At 33.4% G+C, this 19,777-nt stretch overlaps 1 protein-coding gene across 1 annotated transcript in view; it reads right to left on the bottom strand.

Annotated features, from left to right (window-relative positions):
• Positions 1-19,777, bottom strand: part of LOC127557388 (phosphatidylinositol 3,4,5-trisphosphate 3-phosphatase TPTE2-like) — an 89,326-nt gene that overhangs the window by 54,571 nt on the left and 14,978 nt on the right. Inside the window, exons 4-5 of the mRNA XM_051990724.1 lie at positions 14,765-14,821; positions 1,077-1,238 (exon numbers count right to left, since the gene is read on the bottom strand). Coding sequence (XP_051846684.1) covers positions 1,077-1,238; positions 14,765-14,821 — 219 coding nt within the window. The remainder of the gene's footprint in view (positions 1-1,076; positions 1,239-14,764; positions 14,822-19,777) is intronic.

Raw genomic sequence — 19,777 nt, 5'->3', positions numbered from 1 at the left:
GCCCTTCCTATTTCAAAAGATATATTTATCACAATTTTATATGCTTGGTATGTTCAGACTTAAATAGGACAGTCAAAACTTTCAGGTTCTTCCTTAAACCTCATAGTTCATTCAAAAATTACTGATCAAGCTCCTGGGCTCATAGTTCTGTCTAGATAAACTGAGACAATATTTGTAAAGCATTATCAAACTTGAAAGGACTATGCAAATGCTAGCTAGCTAGCTAACTAGTAGTAATATTAATAGCTAGTAGTGATACTACTAATAATAATTACTATTAATACTAATAGTAATAACTACTATTAATATTAATTACTACTAGTAATAGTAATAGTCTTAGAATAATGTCATTTGAAAATAAAAATCAAGCAGAAATCTAAATAGAATTTATTCAAACAATATAACATAGTGTAGAATTGAGACAACCATAGTATTATTTTTTAAGAAGAAGAAGGTAGTGTGGTAGATAGGGTGCCCGTCCTGAAGTCAGAAGAAAACTGGCTCATCTCTCACTTCCCCCCCCCCAAAAAAAAAAAGAGATGGAAGAAGAAGAAGGAGGAGGAGGAAAGAAGAAAAAAGACAAAAAAGCACATAACATTCCAAGACATAAATAATATATTTCTTACGTGGGGATTTGAGGAATTCCTCCAATATCAAAACAAATATAAACTATATCCAACATCAGGGATGACAAAATAGAAAGGAGATCTATTGTATTGATTACTGAAGAAAAATATTTCATGGCTCTGTAATACAAGCAAAATCATGAATTTACCTCTCAAAAGAAAGACAAGGAAGATTTCTTTTTAAAGCCCCAATCTTTTTAATCCCAAGTAATTAGGTAATCTGCTTTAAGAGATTAATATGATGGCATTCAAAAAATTAAGGGGAAAACAAGATTGTTTTGAAAGATAACCTTTCATCTTAAATGTCTACATTCCCCTTAACAAAAATGCTAATATCAGTCTCAATAGCAGCTACCCATTGGAATAGTTACTGAGAGTTAATTTGGCATCAAATAACACTTGCCATAGCAACACAGAACAGTTTTATGAGTTTTTAAAAATACAACTTACCCTTCTAAAAAGACTTGAAATAGCACATCAGCAAGGAAGAATAGACCAAAAAGTATAAAAAGTATACGATAGGTTAAAGGTAACTTTGTACCCTTAGGAGTCAGGGATAAACCTGCAATCAGTACTGCAATATGAATGAAGATCAAAAAGAGACTAAATAACCTAAAAAGATGGGGGAGAAAATCAGTAAAGAAAAGTGAATCTCACACATAATATCTGACTTTAAGCCTGCTAATTAATATTTTTAAGCAAAATAAATAGAATATTGAATCTTCATAATTTAATATGAAATTTATTCAGGAAAACACAACCTCCCCCCTAAAAAAAATTTCTATCCTTTTACACCTGAAGAATAGGGAGACAGTTGTATTTGGGGGTAGGGAAAAGGAAAGTTGGTTTGAATATTAGTGGAAGAAATTAATATGTTTTCTATTCAGTTTTAAGCAAATGGTCATCGACATTGTTATTAGTTTGGGAGATGAATTTTTCTCTTCCTCTGGCTTTCACAGATCTAGATCTTTCATGAGAATTCTCATAACACATTCTATAACCAAATGCTACATAGATTCAACTAGGTACTTAAAACTGCTAGGTAATTCTTTTCTATATTAGTTGTTGACTCTTCCCTATCACATGCCCTGTATTGCTTGTCCCAAATTTGTCCCCTTCCCAGCTCTTCCTCCTATACACTTTCAGTGGATGGACCTTCTTCCTATATTGCTAAGGTAATCAATTATCCTTCAGGAATCCCTTCCTCTCCTCTTTCTCTGTGGTCTCTGAGGAAGAGTAGTTCTTCTGATTAATGTTAATTAATCAGTCCTTCCTCTCCTATTTTCCTTCAAACAACCCACCTGTATTCTTTGTCTAATATTTGGCTTTCAAAGTTTGGCACTTCATCAATCACAGTCTCTTGAATTCTCTATTTATGTCCATGGCTTCTTTCCTTTTATCCACAGATATTATGCCTTCCATATCCTAAAAGACCTTCTCTTAATTCTACCACTCCCTAGTGGTTCCATATCATCTCCATTCTCCATTTACTCCAAGTTTCTTGAATATTCATTCAAGAATATATTCATCCAAGAATATATCATTTATATTGGTTATCTACACTTCTTGACCACTCTCAATACTTACAGTATAGCTTCTATCTTTAGCATTCTAATAAAAGTACCTGATCTATACATATAACTTTAAAGTTTGCAAAATAGATTGTGTACATAAATTATCTCATATCCTGCTTCTTACATTGACTATCTATGTGGTCTTGGACAAGTCACCTCAATTCCCTGGGTCTCAGTTTCCTCATTTGTAACATGAAGGAGTTGACCACAGAGGTCTTTTTAATTTTATATAACTATAATCCTGTAATCTTCAAAACAACTCCATCAAGTAATTATGAAAGACAGCATCATTCACGTTTGACTGAGACTCAGGGGAGAATCTAGTATTCTCTGAACCATACCAAATTGATACTGATCTCTGAAAGGTCACTACTAACCTTTTAATGACTAAATCTAATAGCCTTTTCTCAAGTCTTCAACCTCCTTGACATCCTTGAAACATCTTGCCTTTTCACTATTACAAACTCCATGATATTCTTTCTTCCTTTGGCTTCTGACACCCTAATACTCTGTTTCACTGTTTTCCCTAATTTTTGTTTTGTTTTGTTTTACTGATTCCTCTTCCCTCTATTGACTCTATCCTCAGTCCTCCTTTTTTTCCCCTTAACCCTCTCTTTCTCAGTGATCTCATGCACTCCCAAAGTTTAGGATCAGCATGCACGTATCATAATGAGAATTCTAGGATGGATCAGGTCACTTATAGTGTGATAGGAATAAAGATGATGGGAAAATAGTCTAGTTTAAAATTTATAGTCATGTTGAAAGTTCTGATTGAGAATCATTGTCAGTTAGTGATTGTAGCTTCTTGGCCTAGTTATTTCTAGAGATTCTCAAATCTACACTATCCATCCTGCAAATTCTTCAGAGCACCAGAGTGAATTCAATTAAGTCACTATTTTAAGTACTTACTATTTAATGCAAGGACTGAGCTAAGTGCTAGAGATTCAGACACAAAAATTAAACAGTTCCTCAAATGGGCATCTCCATCTAAGATCATCTAAGGTTATTCATTAGTCCCTCAAACTCACCTTGAGCTGACCTAAGTTAGATTTAACCATCTCTCTTTACACATGCTCTTTCTGATTTTCCCAATTGTTCCACTGTTACTGCCATTCTCCCTATTTTTTAACTTAACTTACTTAGCAAAAATCCCATCATTTTTAGACTCTTTACTCTTCTTCCTCACATACATCCAGTCAATAAGTTTTATCAAATTCTACACCCCTGACAGTGAAAAATAAATGTAGAGCTATAATGACAAACCAATTTGTGGGCCCAAGTAATGTTTTTGATAATACAATGAATCTTCATTAGTTACAACTAGTTTGGGATGTAATGGAAAAACTACTATTAATTAGTAAAAATTCTGAATTATATTTTAAAAGAAAGGGTTTTTTTGATGCTGGCTGTAATAAAAGTATTACTCAATAGAGGTCCTTAAGATACTTTCTTTAATTAATGTGATTTATAATTAGTATAAAATTTTATATCACTGTATGTTTGTTGTATAGTATTAAATATGGAGTAGTTATTCAATAAGTGTGAAATTTAATTCTTGAAGATATTCTTACATATTTTAAGTTTTATATTTCATTGAGAAGATTGAAGTCACTTAATATGAACTTCTTCAGATTCTCTGAGTATTAAAAATTAAAATTTGGAAACTTTCTATATGAAGATGGTAATTGAAATGAATAAATATGGATTACAAAAGATCCTCAGGGCTTCTCCACTTAAAGTTCTCAAGATCTTTCTGACTTGGGAGGCTCTATGGTGTGCCCTTACAGAGAAGGTATTGTGTTTTATGAGCAAAGCCAAATTGAATCAGCTCAGAATTAAGGAAAGTGTGAGAATTGAGATAACCAATTGGATTCCATCTCATGACCATTGACTCCATCTTGTGTTCCCACATGTGTTGTCCTCCATCTTGTGTTTCTGAAAATCCTTCATGGGAAAATAGATGATATAAGTCATCATCTGCTATTCTGGGAAATGAAAGATCTTGAAGTTCAGTTACCATCTCCTATATTGACTGAAATCCATTTTCTCCATCCCAAGTCAAAAAATCCTTCAATTTCCTGAAATTAGAAATCAGATTACCTAATCTTGTAAACTGGTTTTTATCCCATTAATTGTTGGCTTTTAATTCATAAAAATCTATTTCTCTCTGTATTTGAGGTGCAGTGCCAAAATAAGGAGGCCTGGTCCCAATATTTTATATAATTTGGAAGCATTGCTTAATAAATCAATATGCTCAGAAACTTGAACCTTTGTTTCCTCAGTTATTTCAAATTTTACTAGTCATACTCCAGCAATTTTACTCCAGCAGTTTCCTCTGCAAATGGTCTCTACTTATTATCTGGTCAATTACATCTTCCATTATAAATAAATTGATTAAAATTCTGACTTATCGGTCAGTCTTTTATGAGTTTGCTTAGGGTATTTGAAATAATACCTCAGATCTGGATCCTCCTATCCCATTCTTGAGCCAAAACAATTGAGAAGTCAGTGGATGTGAGCTTAAAATTGAAGGTCAAACCTTCTTGCATTCTTTGTTTGCAGTCTTTCATACCTGAAAGTGATGGACATCACAACATATTGTATATTTTCTTTAAGCCGGCTGTTGGGAAAAAAAACAAAGTTAAAATTAATCATATAATACAATATCCTAACATTCAAAATTTTATTTCACATTTCCTCTAATTTGTATTGTATTTTTATCCAAAAGAGGATTTGTGAAGAGAAAAGTAATTAGAGGAAATATTTATGACCTATGGCCCACAGTATTTTCTCTGTTTCTGACACATAATAAATTTTTGTTATAAGGAATTCACGTCAATAATGCAGATATTTCCATCCTTCTTTGCCTTAGCAGACATCTTTTTGAGATGTTGTAGCCAAAAAACCTCATGACCAAGGTCCACATTTTTGTTGAAAATCTCTCAAGAAAATCATCAGAATAAAGTTTTGAAAAGGTAAATGTTTAAAACTATCCTTGTATATATTTGGAAAAATAAAAACCTATATATCAATCAATCAAAGATATTAGGGACAGCTAAGTGCCACAGCAGATAGAGCACTGGCCTTGCTGTCAGGAGAATTTGAGTTCAAATTTTACCTCAGACAATGAACAGTTACTACCTATGTAATCCTGGACAAGTCATTTAACCACAACTGCCTTGCCAAAAGACCTCAGGCAGGTTTAAATTTTGCCTTTAGCTCATACTGTAACCCTGGACAAGATTCTGAAATTCTCAGAATCCCTAGAAATTATTTAAGATTATAGATTTCAGAAGAATTGCCAGTTGGCATTGGTAGAGGAGTTCCCTAAATACACAAAATTACAGGTCTGGAGCAATAAATTGCAAATGATAGACAAAATGATAGACAAATGATAGACAAAACAATATTTGTTGGATAAACAAAGGTACTTTATAAATAGTAAAGCTTAATACTGAATTACTATAAAAATAACTTTTCTTGTTTCAAGATTTCTACTCTTATAATTGGAATCAAATCTACTTTTTGACTAAACATATTTGGGCTAGCATACATAGGAACATTCCACCTTTCAGACAATGTTCTTTCCCTTCTGTCTTCAATTTAAGATTATCTTGGTCATCTAATGCAATCCTTAAACTAATATTTGCAAAATGACAACCAAGAAGATAATTATAGTAATATGTCATTATCTAATGCAGAGGATGAAGAAGTACAAAAATTCTATGAAAAACTTAGTAAATTCTAAATTAAATTGACACTGATATTCAGAGACTGCAAATAAAATGGGTTAAAATGCTGAAAAACACGTTAGAAAATATAGATCAAGAGTATGAATTTAGAAACATCATTGAGACACTTGGAGCCCAGACAAAGGCCCTAAACTTATATGTTATGAATAATTTCTTCAAGGAAAGAATCAAAAGGTACTAGACACGAGAAACCCCAAATAACATTAAAACATCAGACTGATTATATTTTGTAGGTCAAAAATGACTTATTATGGTTATGGTGGTCAGACCACTGATCTACAAAAATCAAAATTGAAGCAAATTAGAGAAATTAAAATAAGAAAAAATATGATGTTCAGATAAAATGACTCTATCCTCACTGATTTATTTATTGATTAAGATTCTGAGAAGATGGAAGAGTAGATTAGAAAACTTTCAGCTCTCCAAATTTCACACACACACACACACACACACACACACACACACACACACAACCCAGAACATCACTCCAGCAGAAAAAATAAACATAGGGTAAAGAGGTTGTCCTCCTAAAATAATTTGAGAAGGCTCCAAAACCTTCAGGAATAGAGGTTTGGCCTGAATGAAGTGCAAACACCTCCAGCTCAACAAGCAACAAACTCTGGAGGCAGCTGGTTAGAAAGACAGCCTCAGCCTTAGACATTTTCATCTTTCAGACAGTGTGGGGGCCTGATGGCCAAATAGAAGATTGAAGGACCTTCCACTGTCAAGAGATGTCAAACACATCCTGAGCTGTGGCTGCAGAAAGAACTAATACACACCTGATGAATGTAGTCATGAGGGTGGGGATCCTTTTAGTTGTGAACACTTACAGGAGAACAGAGTCTTTAGTTTCAATTCCAGGGCAGAGAGAACAGCTGTAGTTTGCAGCCACTGGAGGAGCTACAAGGAGCAAGGTCATTTGCCAGACAATATAACTGGGACTGTAATTGTGGCTTAGGAGTAGAGAAGAGAGCCCCAGTTTGGATCCCAAGACAGACCTCAAGTAGAAGGACCTGAGGCTTGGGGAATCATTTCCCCATACTTTGAGACTACAATTTGATTACACAAATAGTTGCTAAAAATGAAAAATAGAGACACTACACTATGTATCAGCAATATCATTCAATATTTTTTTTTTATCTTTTAAAATATCTATCCAGTATAAAATATCTGATCATTAAATTTACCTGCCAAAACAGACAAAGGAACTATATGAACAGAAACATAAAATGCTTTTTATACAAATGAACTCAGAACTAAATAATTGAAGTAATATTGACCACTCAGGGGAAGGTAAATCCAATGTAATTTTTAAATGACATTTTACCCAATCAAACTATTTATTCAATAAATAAATAAAAATGAGTAAGCTAAAGGAAAGAACCCAACCATAGTTACTTTGAAGATAGAAAAGATCTGGGGTCATATTTAGAGGCAGATAATGAAGCTAAAAAAACCCACTCCTTTTTCAATGAAAACTGTCAAATGATCTCAAGCTTTCTTGAAAGTCCCTTTTTAAGTTTTCTTGAAAGAACTTAAAAAGAGACTTTATCGATGACTATAGTAATCTAGTGTTTGGAAAACCCAAAGACCCCAGCTTTTGGGATAAGAATTCACTATTTAATAAAATTGTTGGGAAAATTGGAAATTAGTATGGCATAAACTAAGCATTGATCCACACCTAACACTGTATACCAAGATAAGGTCAAAATAGGTTCATGATTTAGATATAAAGAATGATATTATAAGCAAATAGAAAAACAAAGAATAGTTTACCCCTCAAATCTGTGGAGAAGAAAGGAATTTGTGAGCAAAGAAGAACTGGAGTTCATTACTGATAATTTTGATTATATTAAGTTAAAAAGTTTTTGAACAAACAAAAGCAATGCAGAGAAGATTAGAAGGGAAGCAATAAGCTGGGGAAAATTTTTTGCATCAAGGGTTCTGATAAAGTCTTCATTTCAAAAATTTAGAGAAAATTGATTCAAATATATAAGAATTCAAGCCATTCTCCAATTGATAAATGGTCAAAGGATATGAACAGATAATTTTCAGATGAAGAAATTGAAACCATTTCTAGTCATATGAAAAAATGCTCTAAATCACTGTTGATCAGAGAAATGCAAATTAAGACAACTTTGATATACCACTCAGATTGACTAAGATAAGAGGAAAAGATAATGGTGAATGTTAAATGGGATGTGAGAAAACTAGGGCATTAATACCTTGGTGGCGTTGTGAAGTGATCCAACCATTCTGGAGAACAATTTGGAATTAGGGCTATCAAAAATGTGCATATACTTTAATCCAGCAATGTTTCTACTGGATTTATATCCCAAAGAGATTTTAAAGGAGGGAAAGGAACCCACATGTACAAAAATGTTCGTGGCAGCCCTTTCTGTAGAGGCAAGAAATTGCAAACTGAGTGGATGTCCATCAGTTGAAGAATGACTGAATAAGCTATGGCATATGAATGTTATAGAATATTATTGTTCTATAAGAAACAATCAGGAGAATGATTTCAGAAAGGCCTGGAGAGATTTACATGAACTGATGCTAAATTAAATGGGCAGAACCAGGAGTACACAACTACAAGATTATGTGTTGATCCGGTCTGATGTGGCTCTTTTCAACAATGAGATGATTGAGGCCAATTCTAATGATCTTGTGATGAAGAGAGCCATCTATACCCAGAGAAATGACTGTGGGAATTGAGTATGGATCACAACATAGGATTTTCACTCTTTTTATTGTTATTTGATTGCATTTTGTTTTCTTTCTCATTTTTTTCCTTTTTGATCTGATTTTTCCTGTGCAACAAGATAATTGTATAAAAATTTTACATATATTGGATTTAACATTTTTTTCTTGTTTAACATATATTGAAATACTTGCTATTTGGGAGAGGGATGAGGGAAAGGAAGGGAAAATTTGGAAGACAAGTTTTTGTAAGGATCAATGTAAAATTATCCTACATATGTTTTGAAAATAAAAAGTTTTAACAAAAAAATCATAAAGCAAAAAGGGGGCTTTAAAAATCAATTAAGAGAAATCAAGGAAAATTGGAAAAAGAGCAATTCAAGAAAATCAAAAAAATTATGAAAAGAAAGTCAACTAACTTCAAAAGCTTAAGGAATAAACTACCTTGAAAACTAGAATTGGGCAAAGGGAAGCTAATGTCATTCTAAAACACCAAGAAAACACCAAACAAAATCAAAAGAATGAAAAAATAGAAGAGAAAGTGAAACATCTCATCTGAAAAGCAATCAATCTAGAGAACAGATTGAGGAGAAATAACAGAAGAATAATTGGACTACCTGAAAATTATGCTTAAAAAAAGCTTGATTTGATATTATAAGAACTTATCAAGGAAAATTATCCTGAAATTCTAGAACAGGAAGGCAAAGTAGGAATAGAAAAAAAAAAAAATCTGTTGTTCACTATCTGAAAGAGCTCCCCAGAAAAAAATTTACAGAAATATCTTAGTCAAGTTTCAAAGCTCCCAGGTTAAGGAGAAATATTGGAAGCAACAAGGGAAAAAAAGGCAATTTAAATATCATGATCTACAATAAGGATTAGATAAAACGTAAAAATTACTATGGTGAAGGCCTATAGGTCTTGAAATACTTAATTTTATAGAGCAAAAGAGCTGGAGTTACAACCAAGGGTAACTTACTCCTCCCACCAAATTAAGTACACTCCTGAATGGGAAACAAATAGCTATTTAACAAACTTAAAGACTTACAGATTTTTGTGACAAAATTCCCAGAACTTAAAGAAAATTCAACATACAATATCCAAGAAAGATATAAAACAAACATTAAAGAACAATTAGAAGGGACATATTAATATCTGAAATATTATCAGTACTCTTGTAATTGTTATCATTATTTGGGTAGTTTGAAAGAAAGGTGTGGGCTAACCTGAGTATGTTGGAATGATTTTAAAACAATAAAACTGTGTAGGGAGAGATAAAAAGGAGAAATTATCTCATACAAATACAGTTTAATGCAGCTTAGAATGTGAATGGGACAAAGTTACCCACAAAACAGAAATGAATAGCAGATTAAAAATTTGAATTTAACTATATGTTGCTCTCAGGAAACATCATAAAAAAGAGAAATAGACACAAAGATAAAATAAAGGACAGGAATAGACTTTATTATGTAAAAAAAAAGCAGAGACTAATTATCAAAGTTAAAGTTAAAATAAATTTAATCAAAAGTGAAAAATAGAGAAATTATTGTCAGCAATATCATTCAATATTGCTTTAGACCATTTAAACTACCTAGTCATTATAAAATACCTGATCGAATAACTGCCAAAAACAAAGGAATTATATAAACAAAAACGTAAAATGTTTTATACAAATGAACTAACTAATTGAAGTAATTTTTACCATTCAGGGGAAGATAAATCCAATATAATTTTTAAATGACAATTTTTACCTAATTAATCTATTTATTCAATATCATCTCAATTAAATTGCTAAAAATTATTTCACTAAGTCAGAGAAAATAATATAGTTTATTTGGAAGAACAAAAGATCAGAAATTCAAAGAAGCCAAGGGGAAAAGATGTAAGCAAAGTAGATTAAGCAGTGTTGGACCATGAACTGCATTATGAGATGAGAGCATTATTGAGGTATAAAAATAATTTCAATTATTTTATATTAAAACTTTCTTGTATTAGTAAAATCTATGTGGCCAAGAATAGAAGAAATGAAGAAAATGGGGGAGGGGGGATTTTTATAGACAGTATCTCAGATAGGAGGTGATTGGGTTGGAATATTGTTGATATAGAAAAACATGGAAAGACAAACTTATGAAGGAAAATAATGCCTACTTTTAGAGAAACAGATACTAGGAGGAAATAACCATAGGACAGTCTCATGTATGTGAGAATGCATATGTGTATATAAATATATATATAAAATATCCATGCTTAGTTGTAGCCACTTTTAGGGTATTGGGAGGAGGGAGCAGAAAAAAATAAAAGTAAACAGTGCACAGCAAAAAAAAACAAAAGAAAACCACTAAGGAAACAAAGAAAAGCTGGGCAGCTTTGAAAACAATGTGTAACATTTATTATATAAGTTTTCTTGACATGGAAATTTATTGTTTTATATTGAATACTGTTGTGTGGTCAGTTGTGTATATGGCAATGTTTTCACTACCATCCCCATCTTGTATTTAAGTTTAAAATAAAAAAGTTTTACAAAAAAAAATCCAACTATTGTTTTTGAAAAATGGGGAACAGATAGAGGAAAGGACATATCTTATAGCACAATAATATTCCATTATATAAAAATACAAAAATCTGTTAGGCCCTTACCCAATTGGTAGTTATATCCTTATTTTCCAGTTCTTTGCCACCACAAAAAGAGCTGCTGTAAATTTTTTGGGGGGATATTTAATTTCTTTGAGGGTATAAACATGGTACAGCTGAATCAAAAATCCTTCACAGTTTAGTAACTTTTGGGCACAGTCTCAAATTGTTTTCCAGAATTGGTAAACCAATTCATAGCTTTATCAACAAAATACTTATGGTTTTTTCTTGTAGCCTCTCAACATTTGTCATTTTCTTCTTTTGTCATCTTTGCCAATTTGATAAGTGTGAAGTAGAACTTGAGTTGCTTTAATTTGCATTTCTTTAATTATTATTAGTCATTTGGTCATTTTTAGACACTTTTTCATAGTTAATTATTAGTCATATGGTCACTTTTTCATGTAGTTGGTGACATCTTGTATTTCTTCCTTTGTAATTGTTCATTTTAACCATTTGGGGAAATAGCACTTTTGACTTATAAATTTGCTTCAGTTCCTCATGTGTCTTGGGTATGAGAAAAAAAAAGGAGTCCATAGGAAAGATGTTACAAAGATAAAACTGACAGGATTTGATATCACATTGTATAGGGGAGGTAGAAAAATTGAGGATGACAACTATGTTGTGAGCCTGAATGATTAGGAAGATGGAGGTATCCTCAGCAGTGACAGGGAAGAGAGGAAAAGAGAATTTAGAAGGATAATAAGTTCATTTTTGAAAATGATGAATTTAAGATACATATTGGATATCCAGTTTGAGCTTTCTAATAGATAGTTGGAGTTGTATACAGTCAACATTCAAGTTTGGGTTGGATAAATAGATTTGAAAATCATTAACAGAGATGATTATTGAATCCATGGGAGCTAATGAGATTATCAAGTGAAATAGTGGAGAGAGAAGAAAGAAGTTTAGTGGACTACCATGGATGAAGATGCAGCAAAGGGTTCTGAAAAGGAGCAGGGAGTTAGGTAGGAAGAGAAACAGGAGAGGGTAGTGTTCTGAAAAACTAGAGAGAAAGGAATATGAAAGAGGAGAATGTGTTCAATAGTATCAAACGCTACAGAGAAGTGAAGAAGAGAATTGACAAAGTCTTTAACTTTGGCAACTAAGAGATCACTGATGACTTTAGAGAGAGCTATTTCAGATAAATGACAAAATTGAAAAACTGTGGAGATTTTTTTAAAAAAGAAAGTAGATGATTGCCTCCTCCCTCTCCCCTTTCATTCTTGAGTCTGCACAGAGATCTCTATAACTTTTGTAAATAACGATTTTATTCTTCATATTTTTTATGATTTTGTTTGTAAACTACATAAAGCACTTGAATGATTAATCTGTCTGACTCATTCATATTCAGCATCATTTGAACCATTAGTCATTACAAAGAAAGATATATTTGTGTCTTAAATAAAACTGGTGTAGGAAAAAACTAAAAATTAAAAAAAAATAGATGCATACATTGTAGACAGCTTTCTCAAGGATGAGAGAAATATAAGATAATAACTATCATCCATAGCTGAATCAATTGAGAGTTCTTTAAGGATGCGAAAGATATGAGAATGTTTATAATTAGTATAGAAGCAGAGATGTGAAAGACTGGGGATGAAAATGGAAGCAATCAATTGGGGGAAGACAGAATAGAATGGGATCATTTGTATATGTAGAAGGATTAGCCTTGGCAAGGAGAAAAGTAATCTTTTTTGTGAGTCACTGTGGGGAAGGAGAAAGAGAAACAACAAAGAAAGAGTGAAAGGATTTGAGGGAGCTTTTTTGCTCTCTAGAATATCATATTGCAAGCCCTCCTTTAATGTAGAAGCTGTTGAATGTTGTGTTATCCTGCCTATGACTCTTATAATATTTTAATTATTTCCTTTTGGCTATTTGCAATATTTTCTCTTTGACCTGGCAGCACTGTAATTTGGCTATAATATTTTTGGGACTTTACATTTTGAAATCTCTTTCAGGAGGTGATTGGTAGATTGTTGCCATTCCTATTTTGCCCTTTAGTTCTAGAATATCAGGAGGGTTTGGGCTAGATAACATGAATTTCTTGTGGAGCTAGTGAGCACAGATGTGTGACTTGCTCTGACTGAGTAGGAGTAAAGGAAAGCAGATGGTAAGGAGAATCTAAGGCTAAGTAAAGAGCAATAAATGATATAGGAAGGGATTGAAGTTAACTAATAAAGAACAGAAAAGAGGGATTGTGGAAAACAAAGCCCTACTCAGGAAAGATGGCCTGGGAAAGTAGTAAGGAGTGAAAGAATTACAGGTCATGGTGAAGATGGCTATTCTCTTTTCTCACAAAATCATCACTCATTATCTTTATCTTGGACAATGTTGATAGCAAATTTCTTGATATCTCTAGTTCCAGTTTTCCCTTTTCTAATTCTTTTTTCACTGGAAGACTAATTAAGTAACTTCTCTTTACCCCCACTCTTAGAAAAGGAAATGAGAGTAATGCAAGAAAATCATGAAAAAAAAAAGATTTAAAAATATAAAAAAGATTGGTAAATGAAACAAACAGCAACAAAAAATACGGAAGAAAAGAATATCTTAAAAAATAGAATAGGCCAAGAGGCATAATCATTCCGTGAAGAGGATACCTTAGAAAAGCAGAATTGGCTAAATGGAAAATACAATAATTCACTGAAGAGAACTTATTGAAAAGCAATTCTGGAACACCTCATATTTTTTTCTTCATTTAGGCTGGATCTCCCTATTTTAACCAGGCTGAAAGTACAAAAGTTATTCATGGGTCTTATCCCACTGATGATCATGATAACTTTGACCTGTTTCTAACTTAGATCAGTTGACCTTTTTTTAGACAGCCTGGTGGTACACACCATCCCCTCCTAGAAACTCACCATGCTGATGCCAAATTTGGTGCATTCACCCAATGCATTTTTTAAAAAATTATCTGCAGTAGTTTTATTTTTTTGTACTCAAGATACTTTAGCCCTTATAATGCTCAGGACTCAGGAATTTGAATCATCCACCAGCCTCAGCCTCCTCAGTAGGCAGAGATTACAGGTGTGTGCCCAACTGTGGCTTCACCATAAGATTCACTTATAGAACTTTACTCCATTCTTTATAACCTATTTGTTTAAAAGAAAATGCTTCGTTTGGGCTTTTCATGAGGCAAATTAATGAATTTAAAGAGAATTTAAAGGAGTTTATCATATCTATGTTAAGGTGGGCAACATGTTGACCATAGACTGGCTGATCCCTGAAGATCAGCAATATCTTCAAGGAAGGGACAGTTTTTAATGTTTAACTTTCAGACAATCTAGATAAATTCATTTCAGTAAAAGAGGCTGAGCCCTTGCATCTCAGTTCTTCCCCAAAGGGCAAAAGAATGTGATAATTTGCAGGTAAGAGTGACAAAATTCAGAAGCTACAGGTTTGGTGTCTTCTTCCACCCCAGCACTGATTAATAATCAGAGCTGGTGATAATAAATTACTGAGTTATCATAACTTCCAATATACTTACCTTTGTTCAAAATAGTCTTCCTCCTCCTCCTCAAAATTTTTAATGAAGGACAATTGACTTGCAAAGAAAAATTTGAAAACAGAATTAGAAATATGCTATACAACAACAGTCTAAATGTTTTTAAATCATTTTATAATTACCAAAACTACAAAGCCTGTCCAAAAAAAGGCACAATATTAATATCTAAATATCATTAGTACAGCTTTTGGGGTCATCATGAAGTGTGTGGGACAGTGACCCTTACCCAAATTAAAATCAGAGACTCTCAAGTTAAAAAGCAAAAAAGGATTTATTACTATCTTATGAGAAAGGACAACTCCCAACAAACAAGATGTCAATAGAAGAGTACAAAGCACAAACTGCAAAACCCTCCCCCCCACCCTTTTGACCTTTTCTCCCTTTGGCTGGGAAGTTCTAATATACCGAGAGACTAAATATATATCCCAGAAACAAAGAACAACACACTTTTTTTTTTTTACACCATATTAGGTACTTAAATGTTAATAAAAAGGTGTGGGGGTGAGGGGAGGAAATGTTTATCTAGGATAATCAAACACTTGCAGCTTTTAGTTATAGCTCAACTTGTTATTGCAAAATTTCAAATCACAATTAGGGCATAGGTGAAGGCCACATTTTTATGAGAAGTCTTCACTAGGTTTATCCCATTCAATCCCTCCTCTCTATTTATTAACCTTTGAAGACCTCTCACACTATTCTTGATACATTTCCTCAACCATTTCATTCTCAGTCTTTAATCCCTCTGGACCTGGTTTGTCCTTTTTCTCTCCTGGGGTCCATCCTTGTCCTTTTAATACTCCAAGTCTAACTGGACTCCTCCCTCCAAGTTGTTCAGTCTTCACCACCTTGACTAATGATGTCTGACTACCCTTGTACTTTGTACACTATATCACTGTGAACACAGTATAAACTGGATCACACAGGGGAGACAGACAGGGGCTAGTATGACTCCACTTAAAAGTTATCAGCAGGACCCAAATAACCTTTTTCTACCAGTTGCCTCCAGACCAAAACCATCAAAAGGTATTAAATGGCAAGAGATGAGGTTTGGAATGGGACATGGGCCAATTTTTTTGATGTCTTTGGCAATTTCCTTCAATACTAATCCATTATCATCAATTTTCACACAGCAAATGGATATTTAATTTCCCACAAACTCCACCTTTTTCAGCCAACAAGTAGTCTAATACTGTCAATGCTGGAGTAGTTTTTCTCTAGTCTAAATGGCCTGATCTGCTAACAAATCCAGGGCCTTTCTTTGGTTAGTAATTATTTCAACCATGGCCTGGAGTTTAATGAGCCTGTTCAGCATTCAGATTGGGGTTCTGTACCACCAACTCCCCCTTGTTGCATCTATCACCCCAACCATTTGTGTCCCCTGTAATTAGAGTAGGTAATCTACTACATAACATCTACATCACAAATAAAGATTCCTATCAGGAAAGTCAGCAACAACAGAAATGCTAAAAGGAATCTAGCAACAGATAGATGACTAGGCCAAATACTTACTTACCTACTTATTTAGGATATAATGATCATATATTTTCAGACAGGAAGCTACAAGACTGTATACACTTGAATTATGCTCATAGCTTCTACTGACTACTTGCCATTATAGAAATTTACTATAAGAGGAAAAAGCAGGGATGTGATTATAATCAAAAACTGGTCCTTCAGTTCTTAGTGTAAAAGCACACACGATAAGATAAAGCATCCTTTGTTCTGTATGACTTTTTAGGTAATTTTTAGGTAACTGTATGTAAGAACAATGTCATCTGATAACCAGACTCAGGAATAATTAGTGCGTCCTTATTCAAAGGAACACCAATGAGAAACTGAGTCAGAAGGATCCCATCTTAAGTGGAAGTTGTCATTGTCCTTCCAACTCTTGCCCAGATACTAACCTCCACCTTTAATAATTCGGGATCACATTCCTTGTAGAGGAAAGTGTATAGCTTGATGGCATATTCCTTTCAGATGATGGATTACTGACTTGATGATCCATTAGACAATGATAATTCAAAACTCCAAATAATATGTTACAATCCCAAGAGATTTTATCTCAAATAACAAGTCTCATTAATCCTTTGATCCTTCATGTGAATTTAATTCTCAAGGATCACATATCCTAAGTAAATATTAACTATGACCTTACAATGATAACAATAAGAGATTCATCCTAGAAAGTTCACAGGTGATCTTCATATCTAAATAGAAGAGTTTTACAAAGACAGACTACTGTTCTCAAAATCTCTCTAAACAATGGGAAGAGCTTTAAGATGATTCAATACAACCAATTATAACTCATATGGAATATCGAATATACTGTTCTAATTTCACATTAAAGAACCCTATCAGAATTAACATTATTTCTTCATCCAAAAAACGTTAATTCAACTTCCTCCAATTGAGGAGTCCCTATAAACATTTCCAGAAATATAAATAACAGGCACAATACCAATATTATTAAAATTCTTCTAAGCACAATTAATCTCTCCTCCCAACAAAACATTCTTAATTGCCCTGGTGCAAAGTCAATTTTAGAGATTATAAATTGTCCTTAACAGTTCATTTTGAGGTTCCTTCACAGCTCCTTTAACCCTGGCGTTCTCAGCCTCCAGACTGCTGTCTCAATCATCCATAACATCAGGTCAAGTCCTTTTCATTCTGCTTCTTCCAAGACTTAATAAGCATCCACTCTCCTGGAAGTGCAAATTCCAAAGGTGTGGCTGGGCCAGCAATCCTTGCTTCCTAAAGGCTAACAGTGATGAGGACATTGCTAGTATATAATTCCTTAAAAACTTATCCTTTGTTTCAAAAGAGGGTCCTTTCCCTTTCTCTTCCAAAATAAAATAAATTAATCTCATATGGGGAAAATCCCAGATCAATCTGAGGACAGTTCTTTTTCTTAAGTAAAGCCACAAGCAAACATTTGGTCCAAGGCAATTTAGTATCTAACATCAATTTTAGCAACCCATTTCTTTTTTTTTTACTTTTTATTTTATAATAACTTTTTATTGACAGAACCCATGCCAGGGTAATTTTTTTACAACATTATCCTTTGCACTCGCTTCTGTTCTGATTTTTCCCCTCTCTCCCTCCATCCCCTCCCCTAGATGGCAAGCAGTCCTATATATGTTAAATATGTTGCAGTATATCCTAGATACAATATATGTTTGCAGAACCGAACAGTTCTTTTGTTGCACAGGGAGAATTGGATTCAGAAAGTAAAAATAACCCAGGAAGAAAAACAAAAATGCAAATAGTTTACATTCATTTCCCAGTGTTCTTTCTTTGGGTGTAGCTGCTTCTGTCCATCATTTATCAATTGAAACGGAGTTAGGTCTCTTTGTCAAGGAAATCCACTTCCATCAGAATACATCCTCATACAGTATTGTTGTCGAAGTGTATAATGATCTCCTGGTTCTGCTCATTTCACTTAGCATCAGTTCATGTAAATCTCTCCAAGCCTCTCTGTATTCATCCTGCTGGTCTTTCTTACAGAGCAATAATATTCCATAACATTCAGATACCACAATTTACCCAGCCATTCTTCAATTGATGGGCATCCATTCATTTTCCAGTTTCTAGCCACTACAAACAGGGCTGCTACAAACATTTTGGCACATACAGGTCCCTTTCCCTTCTTTAGTATCTCTTTGGGGTATAAGCCCAATAGAAACACTGCTGGATCAAAGGGTATGCACAGTTTGATAACTTTTGGGGCATAATTCCAGATTGCTCTCCAGAATGGTTGGATTCGTTCACAACTCCACCAACAATGTATCAGTGTCCCTGTTTTCCCACATCCCCTCCAACATTCATCATTATTTTTTCCTGTCATCTTAGCCAATCTGACAGGTGTGTAGTGGTATCTCAGAGTTGTCTTAATTTGCATTTCTCTGATCAATAGTGATTTGGAACACTCTTTCATATGAGTGGAAATAGTTTCAATTTCATCATCTGAAAATTGTCCGAGTAACCCATTTCTTAAGAATCTGATACATTCTTTCCATTTTCCCTGATGAAGGCAGATGCCCAGATGTATGGAATTGCCACTCAGTACTAAATTTGCAATCCCTCCCCATTATTTCTTATAAAACCTTGGATGTAAAATATGTTCTATTATCAGAATCATTAGTTTCTACCAATCCATAAATTTGTTCCAGTGTTATTTCAGTAACCCTTCTTAAGGCAGTAGAGCTCAGAAGAAAGCTTCCACTCATCCTATCAAATAATTCACTATAATTAGTAAATACCTCAGTTCTCCCACTGGTGTCTTTTCAGTAAAACCTAACTTGAATATTCTGGAGCCAGGGACAACTCCTCAATACCTTCTTATTTATCTTTAGACATATAACACTTCTTTCAGCTACAATTTGTTTTGCAATCATACATATCCCTACATGCCCAATTTTCTTGCTTTTATTTCTTTGTTAAAAGGAGAAAGCAAGTCAAACCTTAATATTTAGAATACAGGTAATATATAATTAACTTTGGACCAAATTTCACAAAATCTATACCATATATCCATCAGGACTGACAAAATGTTACAGCATAGCTCATAGAATTTTTATAAATTGCCTGATATGCAATTTAGCAAACAACATAGTAGCTTAAATATATTTCATCTAATTAAGAGAAACAAACAGTGACCTCTTTAGGTAAAGTTACCAGAGAACTTCATCTGTTTTTTTTAAATAAAGCTTTTTATTTTCAAAACATATGAATAGATATTTTGACAACATTGACCCTTGCATAGCCTCGTGTTTCAGATTTCCTCCTCCTTCCTTCCACCCTCTCCCTTAAATAGCAAGCAATTCAATATATGTTGAACATGTTATGATATATGTTAAATCCAATATGTATAAGCATATTTATACAATTCTCTTGTTGCACAAGAGAAATCAGACCAAAAAAAGAAAGTAAATAATTAAGAAAACATAATACAAGCAAACAACAATACAAAAAGTGAGAATGCTACGTTGTGATCCA

This window comes from Antechinus flavipes, chromosome 3, assembly GCF_016432865.1.
Source record: "Antechinus flavipes isolate AdamAnt ecotype Samford, QLD, Australia chromosome 3, AdamAnt_v2, whole genome shotgun sequence".
Classification (NCBI taxonomy): domain Eukaryota; kingdom Metazoa; phylum Chordata; class Mammalia; order Dasyuromorphia; family Dasyuridae; genus Antechinus; species Antechinus flavipes.
Note: the sequence above shows the minus strand (reverse complement) of the source record. Positions and strands in the feature narration are given on the sequence as shown.